The sequence below is a fragment of the Vombatus ursinus genome, unplaced genomic scaffold, assembly GCF_900497805.2.
Source record: "Vombatus ursinus unplaced genomic scaffold, bare-nosed wombat genome assembly UNPS02009770.1, whole genome shotgun sequence".
NCBI lineage: Eukaryota > Metazoa > Chordata > Mammalia > Diprotodontia > Vombatidae > Vombatus > Vombatus ursinus.
This window is the reverse complement of record NW_020949548.1, coordinates 7,852,208-7,872,647: the sequence shown is the minus strand read 5'-3', so window position 1 is coordinate 7,872,647 and position 20,440 is coordinate 7,852,208. Positions and strand designations below refer to the sequence as shown.

General features: G+C 42.1%; 1 protein-coding gene across 4 annotated transcripts in view; it reads left to right on the top strand.

Annotated features, from left to right (window-relative positions):
• Window positions 1-9,172, top strand: part of NAV2 (neuron navigator 2) — a 457,081-nt gene extending 447,909 nt beyond the window's left edge. For all 4 annotated transcript variants that reach the window (XM_027852625.1, XM_027852624.1, XM_027852627.1 and 1 more), the window contains 2 exons: window positions 7,093-7,296; window positions 8,277-9,172. In XM_027852625.1, the coding sequence (XP_027708426.1) occupies window positions 7,093-7,296; window positions 8,277-8,402 (330 nt within the window). In that variant the 3' untranslated portion in view covers window positions 8,403-9,172. The remainder of the gene's footprint in view (window positions 1-7,092; window positions 7,297-8,276) is intronic.
• The last annotated feature ends 11,268 nt before the right edge of the window (window positions 9,173-20,440 follow it).

The following is a 20,440-nucleotide window of genomic DNA, read 5'->3' as shown; positions in this document are numbered from 1 at the left end:
GGCTTCTCATGGACTTTGTGAACAGCATGGGCTATGTTAGCGGACTTTTCCCTGCCAACAAGGGAGTGCTCCAAGGGTTAAGTGACTTCTCTCCTTTTGCTGTTTTTATCTGTCGTGAACAGATATCCAGGCCAGCGATGGCCAGCCTGTCAAAAAACAAGTGAGACTGTTAAGTGTCGAGGAATCCAGAATAGAAACAATCGCTCTTGGGCAGGAAACGCTGATTATGAAATCTCTTGACACCTAATAGTTCAAAATGGTACTCAGTCCTTTTGGAATAAGTTATGGGACACAGGGAGAGTTTATTATTAATTCCCTGTGTTACATGCCATCTGTAGAATGCCTCTGGGTACTCTTAGAAGAGGGCACCTGGGCATCATTCAGTGGCTCTGCCAGATGTAGGGCAGTAGGATTGTCATATCTGATCCTGGGATGCTATGCTGCATGCAGACCCCTAGAGGCCTCCCAGAATCCATTGATGTATGAAAAACACTGCTACCATCCTGATATCATTATTTCTGAAAGTCTTGTTTCCCTTTTAATAAATGGTCATCTATTTATTTTTAACATTTATTTTTTTTCAATTTTGAGTTCCAAATTCTCTCCCTCTTTCCAGTTCCTCCCCCACCCACTGAGAAGGCAAGCAGTATGATATCAATTATCCATGTGAAAACATGCAAAATATATTGAAGGAAACAGTCTTGACTACTCAGGGCATTTTAGATAGCTTTTGGTAAAACAATTTTGGTTTTGTCCCTAGCTGAGAAATTCCAGATATGGGAATTGCCTTCACTAATACAGCCTGAAACTCGTTTTAACTTATGTCGTCTCAGACAGGTGAAATTCACACATGGTCACACACCCAGTATGTGTTAGAGGCAAGAGGGAGGCCCAAGTCCTCCAGAAACAAAGGCTGGCTCTCTAGTCATGTTGCCTTTTTTACTCTTTTTTCATGACCTCATACTACTTTCTATTCCCTTGCATTCTGACCATGGACAAGTCATTGCACATCCTAGGGCCTTCTCAGCTTGGAATATCCCGGCACAAGACCCACCTTCCCCTTCTCCCATTAGTGACTTCCTCCTGGGGCCTCCATTTTGTGGAGAAGCCCAGGCCAACCAGCCTTCATTCTTCTTCCAGCCTAGCCTGGCAAAAAAAAAAAAAAAAAAAGACTTTCCTGACTTCAAAACTAGGCCCCTGCACCGGGTCTCTTCATTCCTCCCTTTCAGCTCCCTTTTTGTGTTGTCATCCTTTATTAAAATGCAAGCATCTTGAGGGCAAGGACTTTTTTTTTTGCTTGAATTTGTATCACCGGCACTCAGTATAGTGCCTGGCACATAGTATATGCTTAATAAATGCTTCTTTCCCTTTTCCCAGGGCCTCAGTTTCAACTTGTGTAAAATGAGGTGTTTCTGTCCCCCCACCCCCAACTAGAGGTCTGCTTGAGAGCAGGGACTTTCATTTTTCTCATTGTATTCCCACTGCCTAGCATAACCTATGACATTTGGAAGATCATTAATGGCAAAGTCTGGTTGACCACTTGTTAGTTTGGGGCAGGTTCGACCAGGTGGCCCTCTGACATCTTTTCCAGGTCTAAATTGTGGTGATTCTGTGATTTTGTTTAGTCATTTCATTCATGTCCCACTCTTTGTGACCCCATTTGGGGTTTTCTTGCAAAGATACTGGAGTGGTTTACCATTTTCTTCTCCAGCTCATTTGAACTCAAGTCCTCCTGACTCCAAGCCCAGACCCAACATTGTATCCACTGCGCTACCTCGCTGCCCCAATGCTGTGGTTAAAAAATTCTGAAAGTCTTTTCTATGGGGCCGCTAGGTGGCAGCAGTGGATAGAGCACTGGGCCTAGAATCAGGAAGACTCATCTTCCTGAGTTCAAATGTGGCCTCAGACACTTACTAGCTCTGTGACCCTGGGCAAGTCACTGAACCCTGATTGCCTCAGTTTCCTCATCTGTCAGATGAGCTGGAGAAAGAAATGGCAAACCACTCCAGTATCTTTACCAAGAAAATCCCAAGTGGGGTCACGAAGAGTAGGACACAACTGAAATGACTCAACAATAAGAAATCCCTTCTATTTCTAAAGTTCTGTAAATCTAAAGTCATGTCTCCTAACTCCCAGCTCAGGGTTCTGTTCTACCACACTATACTGCCCTTGTGAAGGGTGTTTCACTCCTGGTCCTTGTGGTTTTCTAAGGGGAAGAGATGACTCCAAAATAACCATTCAATCAATAAGCATTTATTAATTGCCTACTATTGCCAGGCACTATGCTAATCAGTGGAGATAGGAAAAGAAACAAAAGATCATCCCTGCCCATGAGGAGCTCACAATCAAAGGGGGGGTGGAGAGATAACACACAAGCAGATAATGTACCGACAAGCTATAGACAGGATAAATAGGAATTACTTAATAAAGAGAAGGCACTAGAATTAAGAGGGGTTGGGAAAAGCTCCCTGTAAAAGATGGGATTTTAATTGGGACTTAAACGAAGCTGGGGGAGCCAGTAGGTAGAGATGAAGAGAGAGAATTTCAGGCATAGGGGAGAAAATGGCCAGAGCCAAGAGATGGAATGTCTTGTTTGGGGAACCACAAGCAGGCCAACGTTACTGGATCGAACAGGGAATAATGTGTGAGAAGACTGGAATGGTCAGCAGCAGGATTGGTTATGAAGGGCTTTAAATGCCCAAAAGAGCGTTTCGTATTTGATCCTGGAGATGATAGAGCCACTGGATTTTGTTGAGTAGGAGTGGTGACGTGGTCAGACCTGAGCTTTAGGAAAATCACTTTGGTGGCTGAATGGAGGATGACTTGGAATGGGGGAGAGACTGAGGCAGGTAGACCCACCCATAGGCTATTACAATAGTTTTCACCTCACAGGTGATAAGGACCAGCACCAGTCTGGGCAGTGTGAGAGGAGAGAAGAGAGTGTATTCAAGAAGATGCTGTAAAGGTGAAATCAATAGGCTTGCAATTTTTCTACATATTTAAGTCTCCTTTATCCATCCGATTTCACGAAGCCAAGCTTTCACACTTTTCAAGAGATTTGAGCCAGGATATCACTGTCTAAACTGGTGGATCAAACTGCTGGCTCCCGTGTCTCGGGAAAGTCAGCAGGCATGGTGCAGCCTGGCTAAGCCTAGGTGCCTAAGTCATCCCTTAGGGTTCTAAATACCTGATCCAATGAACTCTGTGCCCCCAGATCTGCATCCCTGAAGCAACAGCCTGGGAGATGCTGCCCTTTTATCAAGGGAAGGTTAAGGGTAGAGCTCACTGTTGGAGAATGAGACAATGTTGCCCCCTATTGGCCAATCGTTCGGATGCTTGATGTCATCTCTGTAAACTAGTCAGATGCATGGTTTTAGCTTAGCACAAAAGTTTGACTTGATTTTTTTTTAATTACCTATAGATTCACTTGTGAACAAATAATTGCCCATCTTGTGATGTGCAAGTGTCCTATAAATATGCCCATACAGGAATAAAAGCCCACTGAAGCTTCAATCCCATATATTGTTCTAGAAACGTAGAAATGAAGTACCCAACTTCTGTGTTTTATCGTATTACTCTTTGCCTCTTCCCAAGAAGGGATTTATGTGTTCATTGCTTATAGCTGAAGTGGAAATTTACAGATATTCATATGTCAGAAACCTTTTTTTTTTATAGAGACCATACATCTAGCCTTGAAATTTTCATGTATTTTCTTTGCTGCTCTGTTTAGCTAACTATTGATTTCATGGTTTTTGTTGGCGGTGGTCAGTCATTTTTCTGTCATGTCCAACTCTTCATGACCCGATTTTGGGGTTTTCTTGGCAAAGACACTGGAGTGGTTTGCCATTTCCTTCTCCAGCTCATTTTACATATGAGGAAACTGAGGCAAACAGGGTGAAGTGACTCACCCAGGCTCACACAGCTAGTATCTAAGGCTGGATCTGAACTCAGGAAAATGAGTCTTCCTGACTCCAAGCCCAACATTCTGTCTACTGTGCCGCCTAATTGCTTTGTTCATGATTTTTTGGTCCTTCCAAACACAAACAGGAGGCTAATGAATTTGTCTTTGAAGACAATATTAATGTGCTTGCTGCATCATCTTATGACTGAGGCTGCGGCTCTCTTAGCTCTCTCTAGAGCCGGAAGCAACCTAGAAGATCATCTAGTTTAACTCCTCACTTTACAGATAAGGAAACTGAGACCCAAGGAGCAAAAGTGATTTTCCAAGGTCACACAGGGTCAGTGCTGGGATTTGAACTCAGATCCTCTGGCTTTGGATCCTGTAGTCTCTCTCTTGTCCATCATTTTTCTCCCTTTTTAGGAACACTGTCCAAATGAAGCTGCCTGCAATGTGAGCCTAAAGCATCCGTTACTGGCAGCTCTAAATCTGTGGTCCAATGTATGTGCTGCCCCAAACTGGTCTTGTATCTTCAGAGTTCCAGGAAGGTGGAAAGAAGGGCTTTGTGGCCATTTTTTCAGACTGAATACTAAATCTCTTGCTGTAAGAGAAAGAGGAGGGCATCTGTATTCCAGTGCTAGCCTGAGCACAGACAACACCAAGGTGGCCGTCCAAGGCCATGTTCTTACCCAACCCTATTCCTACTGGTTTCTGCTGGAGCACTCATGGTTCTTATATGGTAGGTGTGTTAGTTATGAAAGTCAGATTCTCTATGACCTCTAGCTCTTTCTTCAGGTCAGAGGGATGGGATGGCCCTTTCTTGCAGTCCATACCATGCTTGTGGGGCCTTCTATTTGGGGAACCACTGTATCATGTCTACAGCAACCCAAAAGCTTGCCCCATTTCACATAGAAAGCGCTGTCTGTGAAATGAAGTAATGTCATGTAATGATAGGACAGCTGGATGGTGCAGTGGATAGAGCACCGGACTTGGAGTCAGGAAGACCTGAGATCAAGTCCAGCCTCAGACACTTCCTAACTTTGTGACCCTGGGCAAATCTCTTAACCCAGTTTGCCTCAGTTTCCTCATCTGTAAAATGAGCTGGAAAAGGAAACGGCAAACCACTCCAGGATCTTTGCCAAGAAAACCCCAAATGGAGTCACAAAGAGTTGGCCATGACTGGCACAACAACAACATGAAATAAAAAACAAACCAAGAAACCTACCCAAAACAGTGGACTTAACATCCTAGTCCCTGAGCTGAGGACCCAACTCTAAAATGTTACAACACTACAACTAGGTACAGTACAAGTCACTTAACTTTTCTAAGCCTCAGTCTCTTTACCTGTCAAATGGGGATAATAGCATGTATACTACTTACCTCACAGTATTGTGACATAAGCACTTTGTAAACTATACAGCCTATAGAAATGTGAATCGCTGTCGTTATTATTTGTAGGCAAGTCACAATACCCCAATTCTGCTTTTCCCAAAACCTTTACTCTGGCTTAGGCAGTGTCCCACCTAACATATGGAATGAAACAAGGGTCACTCACCAAAAAACGTGGGAAGCATGACCCCAACAACTTTTGCAGTTTTTTTATTTATATGGAAGGGAAGATGAGAGGTCATCTATGGATACTGATCCCTTCCTTCACCCTAATAGAACTAAACCCTCCCCAGAATGATTTCCCTGACTTGATATGTTAACTGAGGTTAACCAAAGTTAACCAATTTTAATTCTGCAGTCAATGTATTCGCTTAAATACCCACTTTGGAACTTCTTGGCTGTATATTTGTCAAATACTCTTTCCCCTGGACTTGAAGACGTTCAGAGTAATGAGATTTACACCCTATGAAGAAGAAATCCATGGCTTAAAGCTATAAATAGCATTTATGCTCCAAAAGCCCCAAATTTTGTAGGTCTGAAGGGTTAAAACTCAGTTTATACTCCCACAAACCCAGCATACCCAGCATAAGAAATGCCCTTCCTTAAAAATATACTATGGGAGCCACCACTCTTAGCCCTCAATTTTCTCATCTCTCAACAAAGGGATTTGGACTCGATGAGTTTCCCAGAGTTTCCTCATCTGTAAGCTGAAGGGGGTTGATCTAGGTAACCTCTGAGATCTGTTCCAGCACTAAACTGAAGAAGCAAAGATTGAATTCATTTCAAGAAATATTTGTTAGTCTAGCTACTGAAATATGTGTGTATATGTATGTGTGTATGTATATACATGCACATATGTACACATATACACGCATATGTGTGTATACCTACATCTCTACACCTAGCAGAGTGAAATAGATATAGATCTATCTAGATAGATATTGATATTTATAGACATCAATATCTAGATAGACACTGATGTCTATATGTAGCTATATCAATATCTGGGTAGATAGATAGATGGATTAGATAACCACCTAAAAGTGGCTTTAGAGTCAAGACATATGTTCAGGTCCCAGCTCTGCCACTTCACCTCTCTGGGCCTCAGTTTCTTCATCTGTAAAATCTGACCTAGACGATTTCGAAGACCATGTTATATTTCATTCTAAGCTCTACGATCCTAAGAACTTAGAGCTAAGTCTTGTTCCTAGTTCCTGAGGTATTTGCTGTATCTGTTCATTTGAATGGATGGGGGGCATGGCGCTCAGTGTCTGGGGCTCCTATGCAAACTTTTATTTCTATGTTACGTCCTTTGTTTCTGTTTCCTACTTTTTCTCCCATCTTCTTTGCCCCCTTGTTTAGCTGAATTTGATTTGCAATTAGCTGATTCACAGCAAAGCCTATGAATATGTATTATATTCATAGCAGAAGCTACCTTTAGGTGTCTATAGGGCAAGTAAGTTGTAGGGTTTTATAGTTGTCTTAAGTAAAAATCTAGCCCCTAGTTGCCTCTTCCCTTTTAATCCCAATTAGAGCTTCACCTACCTTCCGCCTCTTCTTGTCTCTTCACTATCTTGGTTTCTTGAGACTCTGGGAAGTCCATTTGCCAATTGACTAAGGACCTGAGTATAATTTAGTACTTGAAACTCTTTGAAAAGTGTTGTCCTTATCATCGTATGCTAGGAAGTAAGTCACCAACACAGGATTTTTCAGATAAGAGCTCCAATCCTGAAGTTTCCAAAAGGCACATTATTTCACCATCAGCATTCTAAACCTGATTTCAGTCTCTTCATGTTTTGTTTCAGCTCTATGGAAGAAGGACACCCTGGGAAGATCCTGCTAAATGGGTGATGGATACTTATCCATGGGCAGCCACCCCCCAGCAACACGAGTGGCCTCCTTTGCTCCAACTGCGGCCTGAAGATGTCGGTTTTGATGGCTACTCTGTGCCCAGAGAAGGTTCGGCCAGTAAACAGGTTCCCCCGAGTGACACAGAAGGAGATCCGCTGGTGAGTGTCCAGTTTCACTAGTGGGGATTAGAGAATGTTACCTGTTCTTGGGGAGCCTGAAGATTAATCTCTTCTAACAGATTGGTCAGTCATCCTCATCACCCGAACTTTGTAAGATGTTGGGCACTCTGATATTGCTGGGGAAATCCTTTGGAGAAATAAATAAAATTTAAAAATCTAACTAAGAGCTACAGCAAATACAAGGTTCTTCCAGGTTCATCATACTGTTTAGAATGTTCCCAGTGGACCCTTTCTCTTAAACATATCATAATTGGAATAGAAGAGTGAGAAGAAAAAAATCCAGATGCTTAAAGGAATGAGTCTCTATAGCTAGACAAGCAGTTAGAAAAACTAGAAATTAGTCTGACTTGTGAGCTTTCAGTAAATAGAATTTAGCACATCCAATGGCTGCTTACCACTGGAAAGCCAATTTGGTTCTGGGTTCACTATTTAGATGGACATAACTCAAAGAGGTTCTGGAGTCATCTTGGGAGAAATCTCAGTATAAGAAATTGGGGAAGATAGAATAGCTCCAAAAAGGCTTCCAGAAAGCGTGTTAAGAAGAATGTTGTATGCAGCAACAGCAATATTGTTTGGTGAAGAATGGTGGATAACTTGGCTATTCTCCGCAATACAATGATCCAAGACAATCCCAAAGGACTAATGACGAAGCATACTCTCTGACTCCAGGGAAAGCACTGATATTGATTGAATACAGACTGAAGTGTGCTGTTTTTCACTTTCTTTCTTGAATTTTTTTTCTTTTATTGGAGTCTTCTTGTACGAAATGACTAATATGGAAATGTTTTATATAATTTCATTTGTATAACCTATATCTGATATCTGAGAGAGGAAGGGTTAGAATTTGGAACTCAAAACTTGAGATAAAAAGTTAAAAAATTTAAAAAAAAAAGATTCTGTGTGAGGGAACAGGGGTGACTGGGCCGAGAGCTCCTAACCCTTTGTACTCTTCCTTGCAGATGAATATGCTGATGAGGCTACAAGAAGCTGCCAACTACTCAAGCCCCCAGAGCTACGACAGCGATTCCAACAGCAATAGCCATCAGGACGACATCTTGGACTCGTCCCTGGAGTCCACCTTGTGATCAGGGACCGGGCACAAAGTCCTTCTCCACTTCTCATGCTTCTCTCCCCTCACTTCCCAGTTCCATCTGCATACCCCAAGCCATCTCCGAAGGCACCTTCTCAACCCTGCCTTCAGGCTCAGTGTTAGAGCTGGGAGAACAAAAAGCCTTGTTTGTCAGCCTTGACCGTGGGTGCAGGCATCCAAGTCAGACAACCTTGGGACTTTTTCCTTTCAATGACAGGGACAACTGCACTATGTTTTCTTTCTTTCTTTCTCTTTCCCCCACTCCTTCCTTCTTTCTCTTTATTTCTTTGCTTTGCTTCTTTCTCTGTGAGCTCCTATGCCTGAGACCCTGAAGATTCTTCTGGATTATTTCGGAAGTGTGGAAAACAAATCAGGGGTTGAGAAAATCCATTCAAAACTCGGAAACGAAGCAGCAGCAGGCTGTGAACTGTGTGGAGACTAAAGGGGCTAAGGAGGGGCAGAAAATTAAGCCTATGCTGCTTTCTACCAAACAAAGAGCGTCTGGGCTGGGCATCAGCGCAGCCCCACCAAACAACCTCAGCTCCAGAGGCCTGGTGCCCTGTAGGGCACTTGCCTTGGTGATAGTCAACAAAAGGCAAAGCTACAAGACAGGGAAACCTTTTTTTAAAAAAATCATGTTTTTTTTTTAAATGGTGCTCTCTTTGCCTGAGACCTTAGTTTGATATGTTTTGATTCTGTCACACCTTTGTGTACTTTTCTACAAAAATTTTTACATATATATATATATATATATATATATACATACACAACCACACACACAGCATACACACACACATATATATGTGCATAATAACGTGTATATGTGTATATATATATATGCTTATGTTAAATATATGTGTGTGTGTGTGTATATATATATGTGAATATATATGAATCAGGTTTTTTGTTTTGTTTTCTGCAAGCACTGTGTGTAGTGAGAGATGTTCTACAGCTTCAGAGAACTGAATACCCACGCCCTCTGAAGTGGACATTGAGTTTTTATTCCTCTTTCTGACTAGCGTTGATTCTGAAATTTTTTTTTCTCCTGCCCTTACATTCAAAATTGGTAAACGTTAGAGAAAATGAGAGCTGCAGGAATCAGCTTTTCATTTTGTTCTATGTGATTTTTTTTTTAATTACTCATTTTAACAGCTCGACATCCCAGTCTTTTGCAACTGGGCCCTAGGGTACTCGTGTCTCTTTGAAGTAAGCAGGGGCCCATGCTGTCAAAACATGGGTGAGCTTTGAGCCACGTTAGCCTCCTTCCTCCTCTTCCTTCCAAACGCACATCTGTGACATAAGCAGCCAGGCGTGGACTTCGTCGAGGTGAAAGGTCACCTCCCAAAGGAATTGCACTTCCCCTTCCGTGGGAACTGATATATGCCACAGGTCACTGGGTGCGGGCAACCCCTTCCCGGAAAACCCAGCCTCTGCCTCCATCTGGACGAGCTTCCTCTGATCTCTTCGGGTGCTGAACTTCAAAACGCGATGCCTTACTTATTTTGTACAAACTGCTCGTTTATGTTAGTGCCGCATCTGCTGGGGTTGGATTTTTCTAATGAAACAAAACAGGGCTAAAATGTCATCTCTTCATGTGAAATAGGAGAACACAAGTCGCTGTGAATATTCCGTGTCTGAGAGATTCGTTTTTGTGGATGCGTAGCCACTTTAAAATAGCAGGAGGAAAACGACATCTGTTGTCAGGTTAATTTTAGTCTACAGCTGCAAATTTTACTGGACAATTGTCCATCTTCTCTGCAGGAAAAAAAAGACCAACTTGTAATATTCTACATACAATATAAACCACTTTTACAGGAACCCAGTGTGCTATTTCTTCAATGTCCTGGTATATGTTTAAGAGCTTGTTAAATCTTAAAGTTTAAAAACAAAACAAAAAACAAACAAAAAACAACCTTAAATACCAATTTGCATGTAGTTTTGGATTGTTTCCTTTCAAGGTTGTTTTTCGCATCTCTTGAATTTCTGCTAACAAAGTTATGACTCCCTGTGATTTCCCTAATTTTTTTTTTTTACTCCATAAGAGTTTGACATGAGCCTTCTCAAATTACTACTTCTGATTTGCCAACGACTTATCATTTTCTTTCTCCTAAAATTGACTGCCCTACCAGTGAGTGAAATGCCAGTCAAATTTGTCACTGCTTTAATCTCAATAAACCCAGAGTATATGTCTGGAACTAGTAAATTACCCTTGATCTGGGATATCTACCTTTGGTTTGGGTTCTGGTTTGAAGATCCATACCCTTGGCATCCAAACAGTGATCCAACACCAAACACCATCATCTGTTACACTAACATGTAATGCTGACTTCTCAGCTTATTTCACACCCAGCAATTCCCTTACTTTCTACTACTGTGAATTTGGGTGGAGATGAAGTTGATCTCTCATTTTGGGTAGTTTTCCCAGCCACCTTGTGAATAGACACCCATCGATATTTTTTTAAACTGTATTTTTTTTTCAAATCACACCCTTCCCTGTCTCCTCTCTTTTCTTCTTCCCTCCCTCTCCCCTCCAGCTTTCTGTGGCCAGGCACAGAAAGGTCTCTGTGTTGATCATTCAATGACTGATGATTGTCTGTATCGCTGGGCGAAAGAGTGACCTCCAGTAGTTTAGTCTTTGTAATGATCATAAACTCAGTGTCCTTTCGAAAGCTTCAGGAAGCAGGGTTGTCTGGATGCATTTTTTTTTTAATTTGGCCATATTTTAAGTACACATGACACACCTTTGAAAGAGTGATTGCTCATTTAGGGCTTTGTCCAAAATGCTTCCATTTTGCCTTTTTATACAGAGTTTGGCTCGTTTTGAAATGTACAAGATTCTATGCAACATTCATGTTGAGTTATGAGTGGAAGCCAAAAGTTTTCTTTCCAAACTGCCAAGAATATGCAGGCCATAAATGAGATGGGGTAGATCTTATAAGCTGGGATGGGGAGGGAAGGGGCTTGGCTAGACCTTTGTTATACATTGGGGAAATTTTTTTATTTCATGGTTGATGCTTAAACTTCAATATTCTGTGTATTGAAACTTGTTTGACTGTGGCGAATCTTATTTCAAATAAAAAAAAAAACAACTTTGTGGATATTCAATGGAAGGTTTGCTGTTTTGACCTAGTTGTTTCCAGTGGAACAGTTTATGAAATATGTTCTATAAGATGTACATTTTTTCATTGTAACATAGAAATTGTAAATATTTGATTAAAGTGCTGCATTTTGATGAATTTTTTCTAGCCATTTTTAAAGAGAAAACTAGGAATTGAGTATTTTGTGTACGGTATGATGTTTCCATCTGCCCTCCCTTTTTCCCTTCCTATTTAATTTTCATTTGTCACTAGGTTTGGGATTTGCCCATGGTCTGTTGGAGATCATGCCCCACGTCATGGAGAATGAAATTGATGATTGTACCGGTCTTAAATTATTGATGATTCAATAAAATCAATGCTTATTTATTCAGATTTAGAGTTTTGCTTGTTCTTCTATACTAAAGCTACCTTCATCCAAGCTCAGTTTCATTCCAAGCTGATATTGGTCCTGTTAGGCCAGGACTTCTTAAACTTTTTTCACCAGCAGCATTCTTTGGCATTGCAATTGTTATGGGCTGAGGACATGCATAGTGCAAAGTGTGCATGCTTTGTGTTCAGAACCCAGGCTACCGTGAAGCTGCTAGATACAACGTGGGCAAGCATTGCCAGAAACACCTCAATCTCATTACTCATTTCACTTTTAATTAATTTTTGGTCATTGCGCATTCAGAGACCCTTTTATTGCCAAATTCTTCACGACCCCATATGGGGTCACGACCCACAGTTTAAGATTCGCTGTGCTAGACTGCCCATCAGGTATCAGACCTAGCAGAGAATCCAACCTCTGTGCTCTGTCGCTATTGTACTTTCCACCTCTTCTTCAACTCTTCTCAGTAATCATTCAGATGTCAGAGCCATGCTCTTAACTCTTTTGTTTTCCCTCCCATTTTTCTTCTCTGCTGGAGTTTTGGGCCTGAAAGAAAGATCACTGATGTGCCTGATTATAAATTACAAACACCTGTAACAATAAACCTCCGCTAAAGTCTAATGCCTCCTTTTGGAGAGGCCAGAGGAACACTGGAGCCAGTTCTTATTAACTGTTAAATTTTTAGTGTGAGCATTTACACCTCAGAAATCAGCAAATGCTACAAATTAGGCACTGATTTATTGTTTTGTTGATTGTCTAGGTTGCAGAAAGTGAAGGAGAAAATGGTAATGATGCACATTAAATTTAAAAATGTTCCTGTGCACTTTTTTTTGGTAGAGCTGATTGTTAAACATTTATCCTAGAAAATAGCCATGTACTCTGCCATTTCTGGTGAATGAAATTTTAAGATTCTGGTTGTACAGTTGGATGGGACCTCAGAGGTCACCTGTCCCCATCCTCTCTTTTCACAGATGAGGTCATTGAGACCCAAGAAAGTAAAGTGACTTGCCCAAGATCATAAGGAAGTAAATTATCAAAGGCAGAATTTGAATTCAAGCTCTGTGAGTCTCCTTATCCAGTGCTCTTTCCACTCCACCATATTGCCTTCCAAAGCTCAACACATAGGCCCAGGACTGGACAGTCTATCTGTCATCACAGAATTCAATTCAATAAACATTTATTAAGTGCCTGCTGTGTTCCAGGCGTTATGTTAAGTGCACCAGCCTCCATGATTTCAGAAAATCCCAGTACCATCGGTCTGGTCATCAGCTGATGATTTCATTACCAGCCACAGCATCTCTCCAACACTGTCTAGTAAACACAAGAATCCTGTGATTTGTATTGGGAGAAGGAGAGCCTATATGAACAAAACCACATATCTCTTGATGGAACAACCATAACTGATGACAGCTTCTGGATGTCATCACCTATGAGAATTTTTAAGGCATATTGAAAGCAGTAGACCTTCTGGATTCATTGCAAATTTGACCTTGCCCCACTGACCCCACCTGCGGAGCCATAAAAAGCCTAAATTGGTCTAGCCACGTTGGCCTACTCAGCGGCAGATGTGAATACAGCCCCAGGACTAGATGAATGCAAAGCTGTGCCTGCAGGAGATGTTCCATAGGACATAATGGAAGACATTACAGAAACGTCCAATAGCTTGGGCTTAATTTGGAGGAGAGTGAAGCATCCTTTCCCCCTTTGATTGCTCTGCCAAAGAAGCAAGAAATTTGGATACACAAGAATCTGACATGTTTTCAAGAAAACATGATTTGTGGTTTGTGCTATTACTGCTCTGTTTAGTACAGTTTGACAAATAGCAATAACAGTTAACATATATTGCTTTAAAGCTTACAAAGTACTTAACTTATACAGGACGTCCCAAAAAGTCTTAGTATCATTTTAAGCTGTTACAGTTTACAGCTGCACTAAGACTTTTGGGAGCCCCCTTTCCCCACATGTCATCTCATTTGATCCTCACTACAGCCTTATGAAATAGGTGCTATAGTTTTATTTTTATTATTATTATTCCCATTTCACGGATGAGAAAATTGAGGCTCACAGACTGACTTGTCCGTAGTCACTACCGCTAATAGGTGTCAGAAGCGGCTTTCGAATCCAGGTCACGTGTGACTACATGTTTGGTGCCCTTACTCTTTTTCCTCTACTACACCTACCATCCTGTTGCTCTACCTTCTTGAGTACCAGACCTCCAGAACCCATGCTCTGGGGGATTTACCTCACTCAGGTTTGGTATTCCCTCCCTAGGGATTGCAGTCTTGATTAGTGAGCTCATGAGTGTAAGCTCACACGGCAAGATGGCCCATGTAACCAGCCCTAGTCAGGCTTCACCTCTTCTTATCATCTTCCTACTGCCCAATATGCCCCCCTCTGCTTCTCCCTCTGTGATCAAATCCATATTGCCATTGCTAGTTACTCAGTCATTTTTCAGTCATAGATGACTCTTTGTGACCCCATTGGGAGTTTTCTTAGCAGAGACATGGAGTGGTTTGCCATTTCCTTCTCCAGCTCATTTTACAGTTGAGGAACCTGAGGCAGACAGGGTTAAGCAACTTGCCCAGGGTCACATAGCTAGTAAGTGTCTGAGGCCAGATTTGACCTCAGGTCCTCCTAGCTCCAGAGTCAGCATTCTATCCACTGTGCCACCTGTCTGCCCTGTTGCCATTGCTACTGCCTTACGACTTCTCTGTGGCTTCCCAAGCCCAAACACCCTTCTTGGCCCCCACTCCCCTGTATGTTTTATTTCCTCTCATTATAATGTAAGTTCCTTGAGTGCACACTGTCTATTGTGAAATGGAATGGATGGAAAGGAATAAGCATTCATTAATTAAGCATAATGCTTACTATGTACCAGGTACTCAGCCAAGCATTTATAAAATATTTAATCTGATTTTTGCAACAACACCGTGAGGTTGGTGCTAGTATGATACTCATTTTACAATGGAGGAAACTGAAGCTGACAGAGGCTTGCCTAGGGCCACACAGCTAAGAAGTGTCTGAGGTCAAGGCAAGCTATTAACTCAGGGTTTCCTGACTCCAGGCCCAGCGTTCTAGCTACTGAACCATCTGTTTTTGTATTCATATACCAGTGTTTAACACAAAATAAACAAAGAACAAACATTTTTTTCATTCATTACTATCACAATGCTCCTCAAAGAGCCTAGATTATCTGATAACCTTCATCAAAACCCTCTCTCAATGGCTGAGACTCTGCTTCTCAACTGCAAGCCACAGCTATTAGCTAATCAGCAGACAAGTTAACTTACCTACCCACCCAACTCCATTCAAATATGCCCCCAGTTCCAAACAGAGTCTGTGTACAAAGGAAGATTTCTGTACAGAAGAAGGAGGAAAGAAGCAGTGTGCCCAGCATGCAGGAATCTTCGGCTGTGAACGGGAATGCAACAGAGACCAGGAAAACGTAAGTGTTCCTTCCCTTGGAGGTTGGGAAGTCCCTAAGTACAGTGACTGGGTCCTCATTGCTTTTGTCCAATTCCCCACCCACACTACACCCTGGTGCTTAGCACGATGGTCTGCATGTTGTAGGAACATAACCTCCTATGAAACTTTTCCCGCGTGCCTCCCTCCAGCACTCAGTGCCTGCCCTAAACTACCTTGTGTATATTTTTGTCCATTTTTCATGTGTCTTTATATGTGAACGTATGGCTTCTCTCCTCTGACCCACAGAACGGGACAAAGACTCATTCATCCTCGTCTTGGAATTCTAGCACATTGCCTTGCAAATCACTTAAGGAGTGCTCATTAATTGAGGGATTGAATGAATAGCTTTCAAATGAATGAAACCATTAGATGATGGGACTCCTGTCCTCAATCAGTGTCAAATATTGCTCAGCTCAAGCACAACATTGTACACGAAGCTTCTTCTCATCCACCCGGTCTTTAGTGTCTTCCCCTAAAAATCATGTTATATTTATGTTGGACAAATTTTGTTCAAAATATGTACTTATAGATGTATGTTGTATTCTCCAGTAAAGTCAAGTTCTTTGAAGACCAAGATTAGTTCATTATTGTATCAGCAATACCTAGCAAAGTGCCTGGCATATAACAAACAGATGCATAATCAATGCTTTCAAAAGTCACATTTTATAGATGATGCTTCTGAGGTTCTCTTGCTGTGAAAGGTTTTAGCCATAGACCATGATAATCTTGGCCATGGGATGTGATGAACCTAGAGGTTCACCATGCCCAACCTCAATTTTTTCTTAAGTTGTTAGGACAAATAAGCCACCTAGAGAAAAGAGAAAAGGCCAGGGAAGTTAAGCAGAGTTCTCCTAAGCCAACCCTGTTTCCTCTGGCAGACATGGGGAGGCACTGGGTTTACACTGATTCTACCTGGATGTGAAGAAAGCAAGTGGCATTTTAGGCTGCCTTATGAGATAAATAGATCCAGGATCATAGGGGTTGGGGGGAAAGGTGGGATAGTTCCACTGCTGTTGTTCAGTTGTTTTTCAGTCATGTCCAGCTCTTTGTGACCCCATTTGGGGTTATCTTGACAAAGATATTGGATCAGTTTTCCATTTTCTTCTCCAGCTCATTTTACAGATGAGGAAACTGAGGCAAACAGGGTTTCTTAACTTGCCCATGGTCACACAGCTTAGTAGGTGTCTGAGGTTGCATTTGAACTCAGGTCTTCCTGACTCCAGCCCAGCACTCTATCCTCTAGCTACCCTAGTTCCACTGCATTCTGCTGTAATCACAATATACTTGGAGTACTGTTTTCTGTTCTGTGTGGTCCACTCTTGAATGAGAAGCTGATATATCCAAGAAAGATGGTAATAGAACTAAAGACCATCCAATACACAAGCAGTTGAAGGTTCAAAGGATGTTCAGTTTGGAGAAGACTTGGACCAAGGAGAAGGCACAGTGGTTCTAGTCAAGCCTTCGGAGGCCTGCCATGGGAGAGATGGATCCGATTTGTTGTTTGTTCCCAGAACTTGGAGCACAAAATGGAACTTACCAAGAGGCCCATTTGGATTCAATGTAAGGAAAAGCATCCAATTAGAAACGTCCAGAAGCGGAATGGGCTGCCTTGAGAGGTGGTGGCATCCTCTTGCTGGAGATCTCCAAGGGAGGACTGGATGGCCACTGGGGGACATTGTGGGAGGGATTCACATTCCAGTTGTATTAGAAAACCTCTGACATCCTTTCCATTTCTGAATTGTTTACTATTCTGTGATAGGTCTAAATCTGTGGAAGTTCCAGCAGGTATAATAAATCAAACAAGGTGCATTTATTAAACAACTATCATGACAAAGGCACTATCTTAGGTGCTGGGGACACAAAGACAAAAGCAAAATATTCTTTGCTATCAATGGGGAAGAAGGTAAGGGAATAAGCATTTATTAAGCACCTATTATATACCAGGGACATAGCAGCTTTACAAATATAAGCACTTCACAAATCTTATCTCATTTGATCCTCATGAAAAGCATGTGGCAAAGTCTTGCATGTCAGATATCCTCCTAGATGAGGCAGAGAGATGAAGACTAGCTCTGATTGTTAAATTTCCAGTGTGAGCGTTTACGCCTCGGGAGATCAGCAAACAGTACAAATCTGGTCTTCTTAGTTGTAATGTTGATTGTCTAGACTTAGGAACATGATGGAGAAAAATGTTAATAATGCAGATTACAATTAAAAGTACATCTTGCATTCATTTCCCTCTCTCCCAGTGAGTTGTTAAACATTTACCACCACGCCCTTGTCTGGAACCATGGGCCAAATCTAAAAAAAGGCAATGTAAGAGAGTTGTTTATGAAGCCCAATACTTGGATTCAAAACAGAAACGGCACCAATACAGGATAGAGAGTGTGTCCAGACAACCACTTGGGTGAAGGTGATCTGAGAATGTTAGTGCTCTTCAAGGTCATTGGGAGTCAGTGAAGGAACTGGCAACCATAAAACCTTTGGCAATTTGGCTTTCAGTGCAAGAGATCTTGGTATGCAGAACAGAGGAGTGGACAGACCTTCAATCCTCTGGCTAGGCCAGTTCATATCTGGTGAACTAAGTTCCCTTCTACATGTGATGATTAAGAATACTCACAAAATGGAGCAACAGAGGATAGTGACCAGAATGGTGAAGGAAACTGGAGACCAAACCACCTAAGCAATGGAGGAACGACCTATGGAATCCTGGGAAAGGAAAGATTAAAGGAGATGAGATAGCTGTCCTCCAAGATGTGAGGGGTTGTCTTATGGAGGAAGGCTTAGATTTGGACCCCTTAGCCCCAGAAGGCAAAACTGGGAGCAGTCAGTCTTTCAATAAGCATTTATTAAGCTCCTGCTATATGCCAGGCACTGTGCTAAGCAGTGGGTGAATGTTGGAGGAAGCAGATTTCAGTTGTGTGTAAGGAAATACTTCCTGTGGAGAAGAAAATGGCCAACTACACCAGTATCCTTGCCAAGAAAACCCTAAATGGGGTCACGAAGTCAGACGGGACTGAAAATACTTCCTAACAAGAGTTGTCTGCTGCACCTGGGGCTATCCTCACAAAGCGGGGTGAGTACCCCAGGTTCAGGGCACTCTGTGGGACCACACCCCTCAAAATATAGGTCAGGAATGCCTACCAATGTGTTTGCCTTTAGAGTCAATCAGAGAATACTGTTAGTTGAAATCAAAGATGTCTAAGAAAATCTAAGTATGAGAAAAGTAGAAACCAAACATTTTCCCAATCAGCTTGGGGTTTACTCTTCCACATATGCAGAACGAATAGGAAAGTAAACACACAGAGGGAGCATACATGGAGGGGGACACACGGTCAAGGCACACATGTGAAGGACCCCACACGCAGAGAATGTGTGGGGCCAAATGACACATGTGGTGAAGACACGCGCACAGGAAACACATGAGCATTCCAGCTGCAGAGCTACTCATTCCTTCTGTTTGTGTCTCCAGAACTGCTGTTGTGGTCTCTGTTAGCTGGGCCTGTCTGTTCCCTCCCAGTCTCCACTGCACTAGGTGGTACAAAGCACCAGAACTGGAATCAGGAAGACCTGAGTTCAAATCTATACTCAGATACTAGGAAAGTCACTTAATCTCTGTCTGTCTGTCTGTCTGTCTCAGTTTTCTTAACTGCAAAATGAGAATAATAATAGCACCTACCTCTCAGCCTACAGGATTGTTGTGATAATCAAATGAGAAAATATCTGTAAATCATTTAACACAGTTCTGGCACAGAGTAAATACTGAATAAATCTTTGTTGCCTTCCCACTTCATGGAATGGGCCCTGGTCCCTTGGGGCTTCAAAGCAATTGTTTAATATACTTCCCTAATTTTTTTCTGAAGACGAGGCTACCAGCCAGGTAATGGTCATTTGCCTTTAATTATCCAACAGCTCCAGAGGATGGGGTTTCCCCAGTTTTTAAGCCCTAAATCTTTCCTGTTTAACAGCAAAAATGAATGGCCAGAGGGAAAGTACGGAGCCAAAGTAAGCCCAGTGGGAAAAGTTACTGTGTCTATTGCCAGTTTAGTTACCTTTCTGACCCCTTCATGTGTAGATGGAGCCATTTAAAACCTGAAAGAGGTTTTGCCCCACATCCTTATGTCTGAAAGTGATTTTTTTTACCCAACTATGACCACCAGAGGGCAGCAAAGCACAAACAATTCTACCTACTATACATGCCCTGACAACCAACCTTCTTATTAAGCAAAGAGCTAATCAGTGCACTCTTATAGGAAAGGCCAGCCTGGAAAGAGGTGCTATGCATTCTGTTCATTCCTTATCTCCTGCTCGTGTAAGGGAAAGAGGGAATAAATCCATTGAAATGTTTCCTCTAATCTGCAAAAAACACAGCTACTAACCATAATAATGCATTACAATATTATCACAGAGTTAAATAGGAGCGTTTATTGTTCAGTTCCTGATCCTATTTGAGGTTTTTTTGGCAAAGATACTGGTGTGGTTTAGCTCATTTTACAGATGAGGAAATCGAGGCAAACAGAATTAAGTGACTTGCCCAGGGTAACACAGCTGGTGTCTGTGACCAGATTCGAACTGAGGAAGATGAGTCCTCCTGATTCCAGGGCTGGCTTTCTATCCACTGTGCCACCAGCTGCCCTAAAAGAGTCCTTAGAAATCATTTAATCCAACCCCGTCCTATTACGGATGAGGAAACTCAGAACCAGAGAGAAGGGGTTTGCTGGGGGTCTGTCACACATGTGATAAGTAGTAGAGTCAGCATTTAAACCCAGATCTCAACTCTAAAGCCAAAACTCTTTACTACACCGTGCTTTGGACATTTTCAAGGCACCTTTGCAGAGTTGGAGCTAAGGCTGAAACTTTGTCTCAGAGTTCTAACATCCAGGGTAATAGGCTGGACGCCACAAACCACAAGTCTCTCCATGCTCCCTCATCCAACATTAAGTCACTACTCCGAGCATCTCGTTGCTTCAAAGACCTTGGGATACAACTTCCTTTGCCTTCCGTAAGTTGGGGATAGGGAAGGAGATCAGGCACAACTGGCCAAAACATGGGCATCACAGGAAGACAAAACAGACATTGATTCAGTTTTACAGATGAGGAAAC